Source organism: Bufo gargarizans, chromosome 3, assembly GCF_014858855.1.
Source record: "Bufo gargarizans isolate SCDJY-AF-19 chromosome 3, ASM1485885v1, whole genome shotgun sequence".
NCBI lineage: Eukaryota > Metazoa > Chordata > Amphibia > Anura > Bufonidae > Bufo > Bufo gargarizans.
In genome coordinates this window covers 420,311,974-420,332,122 of record NC_058082.1, presented here as the reverse complement: position 1 = coordinate 420,332,122, position 20,149 = coordinate 420,311,974, and the positions used below count along the sequence as shown (strand labels likewise).

General features: G+C 42.3%; 1 protein-coding gene across 1 annotated transcript in view; it reads left to right on the top strand.

Moving 5' to 3' along the window:
• Nucleotides 1-20,149, top strand: part of PIK3C2B (phosphatidylinositol-4-phosphate 3-kinase catalytic subunit type 2 beta) — a 141,401-nt gene that overhangs the window by 103,869 nt on the left and 17,383 nt on the right. The window contains exons 17-28 of the mRNA XM_044288410.1: nt 122-215; nt 319-413; nt 1,980-2,160; nt 2,364-2,471; nt 3,612-3,704; nt 6,586-6,715; nt 14,036-14,172; nt 14,829-14,998; nt 15,160-15,316; nt 16,981-17,090; nt 17,195-17,396; nt 17,547-17,671. Coding sequence (XP_044144345.1) covers nt 122-215; nt 319-413; nt 1,980-2,160; nt 2,364-2,471; nt 3,612-3,704; nt 6,586-6,715; nt 14,036-14,172; nt 14,829-14,998; nt 15,160-15,316; nt 16,981-17,090; nt 17,195-17,396; nt 17,547-17,671 — 1,602 coding nt within the window. The remainder of the gene's footprint in view (nt 1-121; nt 216-318; nt 414-1,979; nt 2,161-2,363; nt 2,472-3,611; nt 3,705-6,585; nt 6,716-14,035; nt 14,173-14,828; nt 14,999-15,159; nt 15,317-16,980; nt 17,091-17,194; nt 17,397-17,546; nt 17,672-20,149) is intronic.

Here is a 20,149-nt window from a genome sequence, read left to right as displayed (position 1 = left end):
AGGACATCCTGCCTGCAGATCAGACTGCAGTTTGAACATGACCGGGTCCCTTTACTGAACATTAAAGTATCCCGTTTGTTCTGCATTGTCACTCACGGTGTACTTTCATGTTTTCTAACAGTTTTCCTGATCAAGAAGTAAGACGTACAGCTGTTCAGTGGATTGATACCATATCCGATGCTGAGCTTCTGGATTACCTACCGCAGCTTGTACAGGTATGTATTGTACAAGGAAATTTATTCTATGGAGAAAATGTGTTTTTTGGTTGTTGTTTTTGTTTTGCCTTTTGATCATCTTCCCCGTATTGTCTCTTCTCAGGCTTTGAAATATGAATGCTATCTGGATAGCCCACTGGTCAGGTTCCTACTGAAAAGAGCCATCTGTGACTTAAGGATCACTCACTACTTTTTCTGGCAAGTAGTAGTTGTATATCTTTTTACATTATTGGTTCATTGGGATTTTAAACAGAGCTATTTAGTTCCGGTGTCGAGAGTCGGACCCATATACAATTCAGTGGTCACTGGGACCAAAGTGTGGCTTTTTATCACCTCACTGACTAATTATTTTCATAAAACATACATTTTAATGATTCATTTTAAAATATTTATTTCCACTCTAAATTTAAAATTCCTCAAGACTTGGAGAGATGGGAATTATGTATAGTGCTGACACATGGACTTATTCCCTACTGGGGTGCCTGATAACTCCTCAGGACTGTCCCCCTTCTTTTCATGTGTCCTACTCCTTTCTGTCAGACTATTTTGTATGCCAGCTGTTATTTCGCTGTGTGTACTATCTCCCCTGTTGGGGTTCCCTTCTTTCCAATTCTGAACTAAAATCTATGTTACTCCTGCATCCCTACATGTTTCGCCGTACAGACGGCTTCTTCAGGGGATGGCGTGCAGGCAATCCCCTGAAGCCTGCACGCCATCCCCTGAAGAAGCCGTCTGTACGGCGAAACATGTAGGGATGCAGGAGTAACATAGATTTTAGTTCAGAATTGGAAAGAAGGGAACCCCAACAGGGGAGATAGTACACACAGCGAAATAACAGCTGGCATACAAAATAGTCTGACAGAAAGGAGTAGGACACATGAAAAGAAGGGGGACAGTCCTGAGGAGTTATCAGGCACCCCAGTAGGGAATAAGTCCATGTGTCAGCACTATACATAATTCCCATCTCTCCAAGTCTTGAGGAATTTTAAATTTAGAGTGGAAATAAATATTTTAAAATGAATCATTAAAATGTATGTTTTATGAAAATAATTAGTCAGTGAGGTGATAAAAAGACACACTTTGGTCCCAGTGACCACTGAATTGTATATATAAAGAAATATAGTGTGACCACCTCCTGAAGGACCCAAAAGTCTGTTGAATAAATGAGAGTCGGACCCCAGACAATCAGATATTGATGACCTATCTTAAAGGAGTTGTCTCCTTTTATGAAGTGATACTTATGTTGTATAATAACCTAATACAAGTAACTTACCAATATACTGTATGTGACTATAACGCCTCCTGTTCTCACTTCTCCCAATTTTCCTTGTCATTATAAACTACTCATCTCTAGGGATACGGCCTGATTGGTTGCTATGGGCAACTAAGCCACTTTTCCTTTACACCAATTTTGGATCTTTACATGTAGCTACTCATCTTTACATGTAGATTAAGGCCCCATTCACATGTCCGCAATTTCGTTCCGCATTTGCGGCCAAGAATAGGCATATTCTATTAGTGCCGGCGATGTGCGGTCCGCAAAATGCGGAACGCACATTGCTGGTGGTTGTGTTTTGCAGATCTGTGGATCCGCAAAACATGCTACGGACTTGTGAATGGACCCTAATTCTACATATAAAATGAACAATGGCGTTAGAAGTTGGATATACACTTTAGACATTCTCCTGGTATTGTGCAGGTTATATATTGCATGACATCTTTCTGCAAGGACTTTTTAAATGAAGGTTTATATGTCTTGGACAGGCTGCTAAAGGACTGTCTGAAGGATTCTCAGTTCAGTATCCGCTATCAGTACTTGCTTGCTGCTCTTCTGTGCTGCTGTGGGAAAGGTCTGAGAGAGGAGTTTGACCGTCAGTGTTGGCTGGTGAACACATTGACTAAATTGGCGCAGAAGGTTCGGGAGGGAGCTCCATCATCCAGACCCGTAAGTGCGATGGTTGGGTTATTGTCTGTAACAGGGCTAGACACTGTGTATGTCCGTCATCTGATAAACCTCATTTATGGGTAATTATTACCAGGAAGTCGTATGTATTTTGCCATGAATAGTTTCTTATTTTTTGGGTCTTTACAGTAATAACTTTACAAACGTTCTAGAATACAACTTATATTCCTCTTTCATTTACATAGGAAATTCTGAAAAATGGGTTAGAAGACGTCAAGCAATTCTTCATTCTTAATGGATCTTGTCGACTCCCACTAAGCCCCAGCCTTCTTGTAAAAGGGATTGTGCCTCGGGTATGTTTCCATATCTGTAGTCATGTAGGTCAGTGACCTCCTAAATGTACACCATGTCACATGAATTATGTTACCCATAGTCATACATGCATATGGTATGTATAGTTGAAAAAGACAACTGTCCATCAAGTTCAACCAAGGGATGGGGAAGGATGTGGATGAATGGAAGGGATAAGAGTAAACGTTTGATACAGAGGATGGTAGTAAACCCTTGAGGCATGTGCCAATTTGCTCTATGAGGGAAAAAATATCCTTCCCATCTCCAAATGGCGACCACATCATCATTTACAAAGAGAATTCTACACTGTAAGGCTCCATTCAGACGTCCGTATGTGTTTTACAGATCCCCAATACACGGACACTGGCAATGTGGTTTCCGCATTTTGCCAGAACTATATAGAAAATGCCTTTTCTTGTCCACAACTGCGAACAAGAATAGGACATGTTTTATATTTTTGTGGAACGGAAGTGCGGACCCGGAAGTGCAGAATTACCGACGTGTGAATGGGGCGTTATACACTGTTTAATGCATCAGCAGAGGACGTCTTTTTTTTTTTTTTTTTTTTTTGGTCTGAGGACACACAACGGCCAAAAGTACTTCCGAAAAATCTTTTCTCAAGTCAACTAAAAATATAATAATTTGTTTTCATTGTAAAGATTGAAATCTCATGAAAAACTCTTAGGCCAGTCTCGCACAAACACCGTATTCCATCTACTAGTAAAAAAAAGTTTTGTGGCAATTGGTGGTGGTGGTGGCCAAAAACTGGATCTTTGACCGGGGTGAAGGAATCATATCTAGGCTTTTGTGTTCAGTTGATGCATCCCACGTATATGTACAGCAGGGGATGAGCTGCCAACCCTTAGGATCTTTTTGCATGGGCCGCTCAAAAATGGGTGCCAATCGGTTCTAATTTAAAGGGCCGTTTACATAGGCTGATAGAAACCATGAAGGACTAACAATCATTAGTACAATTGTTCGTCCCCCATAATGTTTGCATGTTGGCAAACAGTATGGATGACAAGCATTCACACGAATGTCTGAGGAGATGCTAAGTCCTTTGATCACAAATCTGCAAAAATAGTTTAAATCTGTTTTAACCAAATGCTTTTTTGTAAACTCTCATGCATGTCTTTCACCAGGGCTGCTCACATTTCAACTCAAATGCCGTGCCACTGAAACTTACTTTCCAGAATGTGGATCCACTGGGAGAGAATATACCAATTATTTTCAAGGTATCCATCTGCAACTGTGCAGTGTGATGTAAAATATATAGTACTACATGCATCCCGTATCAGTGAGCTAAGCTAAATCCCAACCTGCAATATTACACTGGAATTTTTGTATCTGGATGTGCTATGTGATTTGTCTGTGTAGGTATTGATAAAGGTTTACGAAGACACACTTGTCTCATTGTTATCAGTGAGGACTTTGCATACCTTTTCAGTGAAAAAGAAGGTAGTCTGTGGCCTTGAAAAGTTCTCAGGTACCATAAGGTCCTGCTCCATAACCATTTTTTATTGTATTTATTTTGATTGCTCCACTTTTACCAAACTTATCAGATTCTCAAGACAAAATTATGTGTGTATATTGGGCTATTAGATACAGGAAGTAGAGCTATAACATAGAGCTAAAAGTATCAAAATCACTATGATGACGAGGCAGCAGCAACTGTATATACAGTGAAGCATAGCATATTTTTGGTAGTAGGATAGTGGACAACCAGTATCAAGAGAATAGGTCTGTTTTACCCGAGAGACCTGCTCTACAATGTAAAACTACTAAAATGGTTCATACATTTTGTTTTTACAATACATTGAGAGTTTTCAGAACCTTTAACTTTTTTCTTATTTTGTTATGTTGCATCCTTGTATGATAAATAAAAAAAATCATCAAGTTCCTCCAATCATTCTGCACTTAGTACCCCATAATGAGAAAGTGAAAGCCGAATTTTTGTAATTTTTGCTAATTTTATTAAGAAGACAAAACGAACATTTTGCATGGATGGAAGTACACATAGTCTGGGTTATATTTGTATATGTTTGAGTGAGGAGGGGGATTTATCTTGGTAGATTTAGTATTCTGTAGTCCATTACAGCTCCACATGGTCGTAATACCAGCTTTCCTAGGATACTGAAAGGCAAATATGCCATCTGTGGCACTATTTAGGAATGGGGAGGAGGATTTGTCCTGGTAGATTTAGTATTATGCAGTCTCTGTTAAAGCTCCACATGGTTGTTACCCAGCGTTCTCAGAATCCTGAAAGGCAAATATACCTAGCTATGGCGCTGTCAGCAGGAACTATTAAGGAGTGAGGAGGGGGGATTTTTCTTGGTAGATTTAGTATTCTACAGTATATTACAGTTCCACATGTTTATATCCAAATCTATTTGTACTATTAACATCTAGGAGATTCCATCCAACAAAATAGCCACAGTCACTGTGTAGACAAAAGTTATTCACACTAAACCCAGTTCCCTCCTTCTACAGTTCCTGGCACTCGCATGAGAGGGGGGAAAAAGCAAGGGTAGTAGACATGGCTGCAGCCAGAGAAAACAAAGCACGGCTTTTCTAATTTGTTTTTCATGGTCTGCAATTGTGATAGCTGACGAAACAAGAGCAAATAACAAAGATACATAAGGAAATTGTTCTATTTTGTTGCTTGTTCTTTTTTTGTGTTTGGATTATCGCTTTAGTTCCCCTTCAAGAGGGTCTTAAGAGGTAACAGCTGCTGACACTTCTGTAATTGTTGGCGTATCTGTCTTTTATAATCTTTTATTTAAATACAGCATGTAGTTTTCTTTCCTTATTTTAGTCAAGGTTATATGGTATATAGGAGTGTTCTTATAAGAGCATTATTATAATATTTTTCACAGGGAATGTTTGCTGTCAGCATTTCTCCACCCTGAATAGCTGAGATTTTACTATTATAATTTCCTTATTGGCGAAACAAAGGTTGTTATGGCTCAAAGCAGTGTTAAAACTTCCTCGTTTGTGCACTGTTGTATTTGTTGATGTAGTTCATTGCAAGGGCTTATTGAGAGGTGGAGGAGGCTTCTGCCCTGCGTGCAAGAGGGGGTCAACAGGTCACTCTGCAATAGCCAGGGTATGTAAAGGGAACCTGTCATCAACTTTTAGCTGACCTCACTGAGGGAAGCATAAATTAGTGACAGAAATGCTGATTTCAGTGGTGTGTCACTCGTGAGCTAAAAGTAAGTGGTCGCTGAGAACCAGCATCATAATCAGTGCAGCACAGGCCTCGAAAAAGAGTCAAATATACCTGAGAAGAGTCATGGTTATACATCATCTCCTGCTCTCTCACCATCTGCTAATGATTGGCAGTTCTCTCCTAGAGAGAAAGAGAGAAAACTCGGTAGAAGACTGTCAGTCATCAGCAGGTGGGCAGGAGAGCAGGAATTCATGAATAACTCAGGACTCTTCTCAGGTGGCCATGACTCTTTTCCAGACCCAGTCTGCAATGATTGTGATGTTGGTTCTCGACAACCACGTACTTTTAACTTATAAATGACGCTGAAATCAATTTACCTGTCTCTACTTTATTATGCCGTTAGTATGGGCAGCATAAAGTTGATGACAGGTTCCTTTTAAAATGGGGCTAGGGCAGTAAACTAAGGGGGTCATTTACTATACAGAAATACGCCGTGCCGGAATCTGCAACTTTTCCCAGCTCACACCAGGTCTAAAAAAGTGAGCGTGGCGTGGATGTGGAAGGGGATGAGCCGGCAGGCCCGTCTCATTCATCATTTTCTACGCTTGCTTTAGGTGTAGAAAATTGTCTAAATGCAAGACAGCAAAACCTGAAACCAAAACGTAGATGTCAAAGTAGCCTAATCCTGGGGCCAGCAATGAATAGGTAACAACACGCAACTGAGATAGTAAAAGACATAATATACCAACCAAAGTAGACCACACGTCTTAGCTCCCAGAGCTGCTTCTGGGGGTCCATGTTATTCTTAGGTATGTCCCTCTTATATGTTTAAGTGTATTTTAAGAAACTCATGATTTTTTTTCATGAATTGTTATTATTTGTGGGTTTTTAAGTAAAATACAAAAACGAATGACTCTGCTTAACAAAATGTCTGTTTTCTTCATCAGTGTGGAGATGACCTCCGACAGGACATGCTAACCTTACAGATGATCCGCATCATGAATAAAATCTGGATACAAGAGGGGTTAGATATGCGTATGGTGATCTTCCGATGCTTTTCCACAGGCCGAGGGCGAGGTATTAAGATCCTTTTTTTTTTATTGTGTCTAGAAAAAAATGTACTCCAAAAATGTTACATTTTTATTACTACATAAAAAATAAATATAATATTTCTGTTAAAATGCCATGTGAGAGGACTACAAGCTACAAAGGGACTGGGGACCGAGCCTTCAGATGGCCTGTCTTAGGAGAGAAGCTACAGAAGCTAAATTATTTAAAGGGGTTGTCCCAGGAAAAATATTCAACAATTTTCAAAACACCTGGATCTGAACACTTTTGTAATTGTATTTAATAAAAAAATTTGCATAGCCACTGAGCTACTTAATAAAATGTATCTGTATAGCGCCACCTGATGATTTATTTCTTATTTCTTTGACCTGCTCACTGAGAAGGCCGCACATGCTCAGTTTCATCCTTCAGCTGCCTCCTGAGCTGTGATAGGGAGAGCACAGACACGCCCCCTTAGCTCCAGCAGAAAAGACACGCCCCCTTAGCTCCAGCAGAAAAGACACGCCCCCTGAGCTGTCAGCTTGATATAAATCTAGCTGAGCAATAAATGGGGAGATCTCTGGATCCATGTGGGGTACAGGGCTGGTTCTAGCTTTGTTAGAAGGAGGTTGTCATGTACTATATGATGTCTGATTTGTATTTTTTACATTAGTCATGGGATAACCCCTTTAATGAAAACTTGTTACAAAAATGTAATTTTAAATCTGTTAAACGTAAATCAACAATAATAAAGTTTCTGAAGATGTCTGAAGCCTTTAAAGAGTAACTAAACATTTGACTAAAATTTTAATCATTATAAAAGTTTTTCTAATATACTTAAAGGATTTTGTATTTTTACTAGACTTTTTCCCTACCTAAAGCGCACCATTCCCTGTGCACTTAAAACTGACATTTTTGTACACCACTGACTCCTCAGCGGTTTATGGAGTACAGACTGCGAAGTTTATAAATGGGGCTGCAGCAGCATATTGCTGCTCCTGCTCGTGCCCCCGGAGGTTTACTAACTCCTGATATAGCACATAGGTACTCTATAACCATGTGCTATGCTAGGATTTGCTAAGAGCTGACATGCAGTTCTCTTAGCTTATCGAAGCAGGACCTTGCTCCGCCCAGCTAATCCTGGCATAGCACAGGGTTAGGCTACTTTCACACTAGCGTTCGGCTGTCCGCTTGTGAGCTCCGTTTGAAGGGGCTCACAAGCGGACCCGAACGCTTCCGTCCAGCCCTAATGCATTCTGAGTGGACGCGGATCCGCTCAGAATGCATCAGTCTGGCGGCGTTCAGCCTCCACTCCGCTCAGCAGGCGGACACCTGAACGCTGCTTGCAGCGTTCGGGTGTCCGCCTGGCCGTGCGGAGGCGTGCGGATCCGTCCAGACTTACAATGTAAGTCAATGGGGACGGATCCGTTTGAAGATGACACACTATGGCTCAATCTTCATACGGATCCGCCCACCATTGGCTTTCAATGTAAAAGTCTGGACGGATCCGCTCAGGCTACTTTCACACTTAGAAAATGTTATACAATATAATGCAGACGGATCTGTTCTGAACGGAGCCACCGTCTGCATTATATGAGCGGATCCGTTCAGAACGGATCTGCTCTGAACGCTAGTGTGAAAGTAGCCTTACAGGGTACCCATGTGCTTTGCTAGGAGTTATTAAACCTACCGGCAGGAGCACATATTGCTGCTCCTGCCCGTACGCACTACTGCTGCAACCCCATAAACTTCAGACCATACTCCGTACACCGCTGAGAAGTCAAGAGTGTACAGAAATGTCAGTTTTAAGCACACAGGGAGTGGTGCGCTTTAGGTAGGGAAAAGTCTAATGAAAATACTAAATTAATTAATAAAGTAAATTAGAAAAACTTTTATTATGGACATCTTATTAAAATGTTATAGAAAGGTTTAGTTACTCTCTAAGGGCCCTTTCACACCTGCGTTATAGTCTTCCGGCATAGAGTTCCGTCGTCGGGGCTCTATGCCGGAAGAATACTGATCAGGATTATCCTAATGCATTCTGAATGGACAGTCCGTCCTTCAGGATGCATCAGGATGTCTTCCATTCCGGAACGGAACGTTTTTTGGCCGCAGCAAATAGCGCAGCATGCTGCGCTTTTTGCTCCGGCCAAAAATCCGGAACACTTGCCGCAAGGCCGGATCCGGAATGAATGCCCATTGAAAGGCATTGATCCGGATCCGGCCTTAAGCTAAACGTCGTTTCGGCGCATTGCCGGATGCGACGTTTAGCTTTTTCTCAATGGTTACCATGGCTGCCGGGACGCTAAAGTCCTGGCAGCCATGGTAAACTGTAGTGGGGAGCGGGGAGCAGCATACTTACCATCCGTGCGGCTCCCGGGGCGCTCCAGAGTGACGTCAGGGCGCCCCAGGCGCATGGATGACGTGATCGCATGGATCACATGATCCATGCGCATGGGGCGCTCTGACGTCATTCTGGAGCGCCCCGGGAGCCGCACGGACTGTAAGTAGGCCGCTCCCCCGCTCCCCACTACTACTATGGCAACCAGGACTTTAATAGCGTCCTGGGTGCCATAGTAACACTGAAAGCATTTTGAAGACGGATCCGTCTTCAAATGCTTTCAGTACACTTGCGTTTTTCCGGATCCGGCGTGTAATTCCGGCAAGTGGAGTACACGCCGGATCCGGACAACGCAAGTGTGAAAGAGGCCTAAGCCCCTGGCACAAATTTACATACCCATACGGCCCCATTCACATGACTGTATCTTTGGTACGCCTCCGACCAACATTTTTTTGCAGATTGGATGCGGACCCATTAATTTCAATAGGTCCACAAAAAATGCAGACAGCACCCCATGTGCTACCCACATCTGTATGTCCATTCCGCAGTCCCTCAAAAAATAACATGTCCTATTCTTGTCCGTTTTGCAGACAAGAATAGGCATTGTTACAATGGATCTGGGGGGGGGTTGCTGACTAGCTAAGAGGCCTGACCTGCTGTGGATATATGCCTATTCGTCTGTTCTGAAGGTGTGGTGTATTTGACTGCTTGTCAGCTTGAGTGACAGTTGATAATGCGTATACCAAAGTATTAAAAAAGCAATCAAATGATCACATAGTGGGACTAAAATAAGTGAAATAAAGTTTATAAAAGTTTTTTTTTTTTTATGTATAATTTTTCTATTTAAAGGGATTTTTACTTAATTGTAAAAGCACACACATGGTTTTGCCAGAATCATAATGACTCATAGAGTAAAGTTAACATGGTTAAACCGCAAAAAGCACGCCAGCCCACTCTGCTGTTTCCTGGCCACCTGCTGGTGGGCGCTTAGTCCTATCTTGCCTTAGATTAGATGGGACTACCCCTTTAACACTTCTATTTTTGAAAGCATTCTTACTTTGCAACATTTTTGTCACACCTGCCTAAAACCTTTACACAGTACTGTATACATTTGCTTGTGCTTCACTGCCATTTACACTTCAGTTATACAAAGGAATGCAGATTGCTTTAACTATTTAGCAATTTCCAGTATGTACACATTATTTATGGCTCTTCACTGTCATAGCCTAGACCAGAAATATATGATCAGTAGACTGGAACTGTCACCGAGCTTCTAAATTAAAGTTCCTAATCTGTGCGGTGGCAGGGGGAGCTATGTATACAGGTTGCAGACGGGAATGTTGGATTGTGTCTGCACTGTGCAAAATGGACAGGAAGAATGTCAGGGCGATATGACAAACAGAACCAACTAGTTCTGCTCGGTAAGTGCTGCTAGCAAAGATATATATCCAGAAGTTCATTCTAGAAATAACTAGATAAAAATATGAACAAAAGACAGAAGTCCAGGATCTAGTCCTGGATTCAGATCACGGTCCAATAAGGTCACCCATCTGCTCGAAGAAGTCTGACCACTGTCATTAGGTCTGTGCACTCATAGAACATAGCATTCCCATGAGATTATAACTACAGCTGATTTAGAGGTTACATGCAAAATTGTGCTCTTATGCTTCTGTGTTCAAGGCTAGCCATAACTGTGGTTCGCAAAATGCAGCTATCCGGCCACCACAGATATATTAACGCAAAAACACAAATGCAATCGCACTCTGCAACCAGCACTCTGCCCTGCCTCTATGCTGGATGTTGAATGAGGCATTAGTGTACATTTTGGCCAAAGCGTAATAAGCCACTCACCACGTCAAGGTCGCCTCTATGAGTGGTCCCTAACACTAGTTCCTACCTGTTATGGGCCATGTCAGCCACACAAACTCCAGGAAGCGCAGGTACAGCATGCACGCCAGGCACACTCTGCTTTTAACCCCGTCCGGTGCCATTACAGCTTCCATCGGATCCAGGGAGGCAAGTACCAACATGCATGCTGAGCCCACTATATACGTCTCCTGGAGCCAAATCTGGTGGCGCTATGAAAGCAGACTCAGTTTTATACTGACTTTAAAACCAGCCTCCAGGGCAGACTAACTAGTCAGGTGTGCATGACTGCATGGAGATCGCCACGCCTCCAATATATACTACAAAGAAAAAAAATGTGGGGGGTTCAGTCAGCACAACCCTGTATGCAGGTGCACATTGCTATGGCGAGCATACAAGTTGGTACTTGCATCCCTGGATCCGATGAAAGCTGTAATGGCACTGGATGGGGTTAAAAGCAGAGTGTGCTTGGCGTGCATGCTGTACCTGCGCTCCCTGGACTTTGTGTGGCTGTCATGGCCCATAACAGGTAGGAACTAGTGTTAGGGACCACTCATAGAGGCGACCTTGACGTGGTGAGTGGCTTATTACGCTTTGGCCAAAATGTACACTAATGCCTCATTCAACATCCAGCATAGAGGCAGGGCAGAGTGCTGGTTGCAGAGTGTGATTGCATTTGTGTTTTTGCGTTTGTATGTGTATTTTGCCATAGCAATGTGCACCTGCATACAGGGTTGTGCTGACTGAACCCCCCACAGATATATTAAGCTTATAAAAGTGCTGTTAATATTACCCTGAATAAAAATGTTATTGTAGGTGGATAGAACTGGAAATAAAGTATTGATTATACAAACAGACCGTATTCTAGATTTAGGCCTCTTTCACACGGGCGTCGCATATGAGGGCCGGATAGGATGCGGGTGCGTCGCGGGAAAATGCACAATTTTTCAGCGCGAGTGCAAAGCATTTTAATGCGTTTTTGCACGTGCGTGAGAAAAATTGGCATGTTTGATACCCAGGCCCGAACCTGGACTTCTTCACAGAAGTTCAGGTTTGGGTTAGGCGTTCTATAGATTTTATTATTTTCCCTTATAACATGGTTCGAAGGGAAAATAATAGCATTCTTAATACAGAATGCTTAGTAAATTAGGGATGGAGGGGTTAAAAAAAATAAACAAATTTAACTCACCCCATCCACTTGGTCGCGTAGCAGATCTCCTCTTCTTTCTTCAGGACCTGGGTAAAGGACCTTTTGATAACGTCACTGCGCTCATCACATGGTCCATAACCATGGTGATGGACCATATGATAAGCGCAGTGATGTCATCAAATGTCCTTTACCCCGGTCCTGAAGAAAGAAGAGGAGATCTGCTACGCGACCAAGTGGATGGGGTGAGTTAAATTTGTTTATTATTTTTTAACCCCTACATCCCTAATTTACTTAGCATTCTGTATTAAGAATGCTATTGTTTTCCCTTATAACCATGTTATAAGGGAAAATAATAAAGATCGGGTCCCCATTCCGATCATCTCCTTAGCAACCATGCGTGAAAATCACACCGCATTCGCACTTGCTTGCAGATCCTTGCGATTTTTACGAAGCCCCATTCACTTCTATAGGGCCTGCATTGCGTGAAAAACGCACAATATAGAGCATGCTGCGATTTTCATGCAACGCACAAGTGATGCGCGAAAATCACCGCTCGTGCACAGCCCCATAGGAATGAATAAGTCCAGATTCAGTGCGGGTGCAATGCGTTCACCTCACGCATTGCACCCGCGTTGAAAACTTGCCCATGTGAAAGAGGCCTTACTGTTAGGCCGAATGCACACGGCCGTGTTCTGCGGCCGTGAACGGTCTGTGGTATGCCGGGCTGGATTCCTGCTGACAGCAGGAGCGCACAGCGTCATTGGTTGCTATGACGCCGTGCGCTTCATGCCGCCGCTGCACTACAGTAATACACTCGTATGATCTATAAGAGTGTATTACTGTAGTGCAGCGGCGGCATGAAGCGCACGGCGTCATAGCAACCAATGACGCTGTGCGCTCCTGCTGTCAGCAGGAATCCAGCCCGGCATACCACGGAACACTGCCGTGTGCATTCGGCCTTAGATGGAGGTTCTGGAAAGAGCCTCCATCACAGATTCTGACAAAAAAGGATGGAATACCACTGCATGAACAGGTATTTTGTCCTCCAAAATGCTGGTATTCACACGGACACCCGATGGATCAGATGGATCACTTTATAGTGAATAAGATTTGTTGGGCGCCAGCAGTGACTGGCATCAGCAGTAGGGCATATGCCTGATCTGGCAGTTCCGGTATTCTCTTCCTATGCCAGAACACATTTTATAATCGTATAACTCCAACACCAGATATGGATTCAGTGGTGAATAATAATTTCTTTATAACTTTACAGCATATTGGGATGGGACTTATTTTAGCTTTTTTCCCCAGTATTCCAGTCGTAGTAGTATTTTCCTATTTCTACTAGTTATAAACATTAAAAAGTATATAGCATCATTAAAACCAAATATACTTTCTGTGCTGCTCCGTGAATAGCGCTGCTGTTAGACTGCACCTCAAATACTGTTATCCAGGCCAGTACCATATGACACTGACATTTATTGAAACTTAGATAGAAAGCAGTTTTCATAGCCTTTTTTTTTTTTTTAGCTTTTTTTTTAAAGTTTTGTCATAATTAAGAAACTAAGGCTTCTTTCATTCTAATGCTATGAGTTCCGGCACAGAACAGATTGCTGGAGCTCTCTGGGTTCCGCCAGATGTTACTGTAAAGCCTGCTGGCCCCTTTGACATATTTGCTGCTACATGGCAAATATGCCGGGATTCGGACGGACAAAAACCGCAGCACAGAGTGTGCTGTTTGCATTTTTACGACCCTATTGAAATGAATGCATCCACATCTGATCTGCAAAACATGCATATTGGATGCGGAAACAAATACGGCCTTGTGCATGAGGCCTTATTCTGATTGCCACCTCTTAATATGGGGCAACTGGCATCTGCCTCAGAGGTTTTTGCCTTCCTGTGGATTAACATTGAGAAGATTATAGGTTGGACTGCGTATTTTTATTTTTTTTCAGCATAAACAACTATGTAACTATAACACCTATTTTTACAGGTATGGTTGAGATGATCCCATCAGCAGAAACTCTGAGGAAGATCCAGGTGGAGCACGGAGTCACCGGCTCATTTAAAGACAGACCGCTAGCCGACTGGCTACAAAAACACAACCCCACAGAGGATGAGTATGAAAAGGTGATAAAACCGATATGGTGTGGCATGTCCTATTTTTAAACACTTCCTTGCTAAAAACAACAGATTTATCATAGCCCGGGTAATTACGCCTAGTCATAAATTAGGTGCGGAATCTGGCAGTCTGCGCCCCTGAGCGGAAATCGACCCCTGGCTGGCGTAGATTTCAGTGTTGTTCGACACCAGAAAACAGGTGTCGAAGATGATAAATGTGGCACTGCCTCAGGCCTCAACCCCTCATTTGCCACGCCCGCTTTTTGGGAAAACGGCAAGGCTGGCAGAGTAACAGCAATTTTTTGCTCAAGTGCAGTAACTCAGGATTCCAGAGGAGCGTTGCCTGGCCTATAAGACTCCTCATGCCATTTAAGGAGCTCTCCATAAGGAGATATAGTATCCTCCAATTCCTGACTTTGGTCTCTCACCCAGTTAAGCCAGTACTCTCTACTCTACACTGATGAGGAGCAATCTGCAGATGAGATGCTGGCTTATTTAATATCAAAGTCATGTCTTAAGGCCTATTTAAAAGGTCAAACATTGACTTATAAGATAGCTGCCTTACATCTGGTGGCATTAGAGGCAGAGCTCACTAAGAGCTTATTTGTATACTCTCTATTTAGGCTTATAGTCATTGGTAACATTTCCATGTTTTAATTCTACAGGCAGTTGAAAATTTTATTTACTCTTGTGCTGGTTGTTGCGTAGCCACCTATGTACTTGGCATCTGTGATCGCCACAATGACAATATCATGCTGAAGACTAGTGGTCATATGTTTCACATAGACTTTGGTCGCTTCTTGGGACATGCACAAATGTTTGGAAACATTAAAAGGTGGGTGAAATCCTGTATGTCATGAAATGCTATATGTCATATGATAATATCTTATGTTTTGTGCAAAACTACGCAAGACAAAACATATTGTCAGATACTAAATCGTAAGCTATTTCATTAAAGCCTTTTTAAATATGCATGTTCTGGTTTTCCATCTGCAGGGACCGTGCACCCTTTGTCTTCACATCAGATATGGCCTATGTAATTAATGGAGGGGACAAGACTTCTAGCCGCTTCCATGACTTTGTGGATTTGTGCTGCCAGGCATATAATCTCATCCGCAAGCATACTCATCTTTTTCTTAATCTGCTGGGACTGGTAAATGAAATTAAGTTGATATGAAAATTACAGATATTCTGCAGATTTGCCAAGTTTTAGGCCTCGTGCCCACATTCAGAGTTGTAGAATGTTGTAACATGGCACCTATACCCATCTGTTATATCACATTGGACCACTGTATGTCTCCTGATTTTATTCCAAGCATTTTTCCCAAGGATTCATACTGTGATAAAAAGGGACATCTTCCAAGAAATGTCATATTAACAAGGTATTCTCCCTAGAGACATTATTTGTTAGGAGGATATTTGGGTAATATGGTACTTTATGATGGGACACGACAGTGGCATTCGGGATGCCTACCACTCGTTCATATGTAAATGCAGGACCCCTTAACATTTTATTAGATTAGATTTCAATTGTCTGATTATTGATTATCGTGTAATTTTATATTTTCCTCATGGGTAATATAGTTTTTAGATAACTTTGCTTTAATGCCTGCTTTTGGGCAATGGGCTCAGAAAACCATCTTCATATAGTAAAATTGGCAGTTTTGCTTTATATATTAGACACTAGAATGTAAGAATCTGTCACAATTCCTGACATGTCCATGTTGTGAAATACTCAAATTCCTCTTAAAATATCAATTCAAAGTCAGATACTGGCAGCAGGTATTGTAGCGACCCCCCCGCCCCCCCTCCCCAACCTGGTGACACAGAGTTGGCAGTTTATACATTTCTAGGAGTGCTACCAGAGGAATTGACCGAAATTGAATTATAAGAGAAGATGCTTCAGAGTTATTATTTTATGTGGAATATGAGTATTAATGAAATCAGACATGTCAGGGGTGTGGACTGGTTCTCTTTAAGACCTTATTCAAATCTGCATTAGAGACTTCATTCAGAGGGGCGTCTTGGTAGAACCCAACAAACCCCATTATAAATCGGCAGGGTCCCTCAGCGCATGGTGTCCGTTGTGCGACTGATCTGTTATAAACAGAAACACAGCCTTATCCAGTACATACATTATTATTTTGCACAGTACCCAAAAGAATGGACATGATCAGATTGGCTTTAGTCTTTCAGATGACCACCAGAGTTATTCTGTGCTCCCAATAAATTTGGTACCAGGCTGGCATATTTTAGGTCTTAGGGATTTGTGGTGTGACAGTAGAGCCAGTGCCAATTGATCAGAGATGGAGCTCCAGAACTACCTAGCTCCGTCCATTGTGTAGAGGATGGAGTTGGTAACTGCAGCACTGTTTCTATTCACTTTAATGGGATCTCCGCTGATCTGATATCAATGACCTATCCTAAAGATACGTCATAAATTCTGGAGAACCCCTTTAGGGATAAAACCACCTGTAGTGGGTGCCAGGTGACCATAAGGTGTGCAAAATGTGACGGTTTTCAGAGTGATTGTTATTGGCTGTGCAATCTTGCAGGTAAACTGCAATTTACTAAACTGCATGGCCATTAACAGTATTTGGTTAGCAGTAAAACCATGTTCCGCATAGCCACGTCTTGGCCATATGTGATTGTACATTCAAATGATCAGTAGTTCTTCCAGCTTACTTGTGTTGGTTTAAATCTGGCCCATTGCAACGAGCAGATTATTTTCTAAATTCTTCCAGAAATATCTGCAGCCTATAATTATTTAAATATTAGCATTTGGTTGGAAGCCTAACCCTTAACTGTCTGCTTTAGATGTTGTCATGTGGAATTCCAGAGTTGTCTGACCTGCAGGATTTGAAGTATGTCTATGATGCTTTGCGCCCACAAGATTCTGAAGCTGATGCCACCACATATTTTACCCGGTAACTGGAGCAGAGCGGCCTTTTTAGCCAAGTTATTCTCGTAGATGTCAGGTTACCATCAAAATACATACTAACCCTTACACATCATTGTTTTTCTTCACCAGCCTCATAGAGTCCAGTCTGGGATCAGTAGCCACAAAGTTAAATTTCTTCATTCATAATTTGGCACAGTTGAAGTTCAGTGGTTCAGATGAGCGGTTGACGCTCTCCTTCTCTCCAAAAACTCACACCATGAAAGCGGATGGGAGGATCCGAGATGTCTTCGTAACCCGTTATAAGAAGATATTCAGTCCCAACAAAGGATATGTAAGTGAAGTCCTCCCCATAAATCTTTATCTGTAGCTCCTTGCATACAGTACACATTCACATAAATGTAATCTGGGACAAGGTTTGTAATTGTCAGTGATTTGTTGCATATGTGATGTATACGATGAGTGTTTGTGTTGCTTGTTACAGGTCTATGTTATTCAGGTGGTACGGGAGAGCCTCCATGAGACCAACCATATACAGAGATCCTTCGAGGAGTTTCAGGAGCTGCATAGTAAATTGAGACTACTTTTCCCATCATCACAACTTCCCAGGTAACTCCACAGTTGGCACATGGGTGACCGATTTTAAGTCATGGACTTAAAAAGGAATTATCATTTACACACAGTTTTATACCAAATTCCTATTTCTTCCCTTTGAATCAAACCAAAATAAAAACTAACGCACAATCTGTAATATTTATACCAATAGACAGCACTCCAATTGGTTGATGTGATAATTAGTGAATTTTATTCAGCGTCAGCTTCCCTTGTGTGTGGTCAGATCCTGGCCTGATGAAGGGCTACCGTTTAGCCGGAAACGTTGCCATAATTGTGCATCATTATGTCTGGCTGAATAAAATTCACTAATTATCACATCAACCAATTGGAGTGTTGTCTATTGGTATCACATCAACCAATTGGAGTGTTGTCTATTGGTATCACATCAACCAATTGGAGTGTTGTCTATTGGTATAAATAAGTGTGGTTTGAAGCAAGGAACACAACCCTGACGTGCACCTTAAATAAGCCAGGCCAGTGCTGTGACCGCTTGGAATTCCAATATTGTACCGCACAATCCATAGTACTGTTATTCCAGGGTCACCCTCATCCCCAACTTGCCACTTTTGAAATATGGCAATTGGCTAGTTGAATATGGCCTAATGAGATGTAATTCTAATCGTGGTCATATCAGTTTCAATGAAAAACATGGTTCCCTTAAAATTATATTACTATCTTCAGCATTTGTGGCATAGAGTATGCCATAAACTGCACCTCTGGGACCCCTAACTATTAGGATAAATGGGATCCCATGACTCATAGTTCACAAATGTTAGATGCGATTGCCCCTATTATATCCAGACAATACTCTGAGAATATTTAAAGGACATCAGCGTTCAGCCTTTTCGTTCTCCTACTCCGTTATAGGAGCAGGAAAACAGAAAGGACGGATTCTGCACATAACTGAGCCTAACGAAACCTAACGGACCCCATTATAGTCCATGGGGCCCGTGGGCTCCATTCGGCTCAGTTATGTGCCGAATCCGCCCTTTCCGTTATCCTGCTCCTATAACAGAACGGAAAGGCTGAACGCGGATGTGAATGAAGCCTTACATGTGCACTTGGCAGCTGAAGGCATCTGTGCTGGTCCCGCATTGCTGCAATGTTTATATGTTCCCGCATTGCTGAGAAAAATGAGGTTTTATTGTATGCAAATTAGCCTCTAGGAGCACCAGGGCGTTGCCATTACACATATAGGTTCTGTTCTCTCTGCAACTGCTGCGCCTTCTCCACTTTGACAGGGCCAGGCAGTGTAAATATCATAATGCCTGTCCATGTCGGTGAAATTGCAGAGGGCTCTAGGTGCAACAGCAACGCCCCCGTTGCTCCTAGAGTCTCATTTGCATATATTAAAACATATTTTCTCAGCATTGCGGGCACATATGAACATGGGACCAACACAGATGCCTTCAGTTGCCAAGCGAACATGCAGCAGGTCAAGCAGTTTCACAGGTACAAATCTGCTAATAGATGCCCTTTAAAGATGATTCTCGTTAATGACCACATTATAAGGATAGAAATTTGTGTCTAGATTTGTTTCTCTGGTACGTGGCTGCAGCTTGATATGATGTAAAACTATAGCCCTATAATAGGCTACCATAGATAGGGCAAGTAATAAAAGCAAGCAGGCTACTACACTATTGTGGTTAAATAACATGGAATGGGGGTGCAAGGGCTGTATATCTCTATGTAGGATTTGGCTATTACTATATAAAGCATTTGCGTCTGCCATTTTTGCAGGATCCTGACCCCTTTGGCCACCCTCCCTAGTGTCTGTCCTGTTTTTTCTCGAGATTTTGTTGCATTCATCACAATGATAAGGACTCCAATATATGCTGCATGGACTGTACAGTCCACAGGAGAACAAAGGCCCTGTTTCTAGAGCCCCCAAGCTTTTTATCAAACACCCTCAAAGGCAATTAAAAAACTACCCTGAACACAGGATTTCTCATTTTTTTGTGAGTGTTGGCTACACCCACAAACCTTGCCTAAAGTTGGATTTACACTGCCCGATAATTGGGCATATTATCGGGAACAAATGCTCGCTCCCAACATTCTGCCCGTCAAAATGTGCTGCCGATCACCTATCGTTGATCAGTGTTGGCAATCCTATCGTTTGTGCAGGCACGCCAGTTATCATTTGTGCTGTCTAAACAGCAAACTGCTGCCCAGAAACAATCCAGATGGATGAGGGATCCGAATAGCGATCCCTCAGACTGTGGAGGACATCACTGCATACAGCGGTCTTCACTGCACTGAGTGAGCACCCGACTGTCGGGAACGCTTCCTTCCCTACATTTGGCTGTGACATTGTGCAGTGTAAACTCCCCTTAAACCCCATTATTTGCCATAGACATTAGTCATCACACTTGTAGCCCACTGCAGAGGCATTTGGCATGTCATTGATGGTCTTTAGGATGAAGGCCCATTATGGGTAAGGTTTTTACCCCACAGGCTGTGGCATCTAAAATT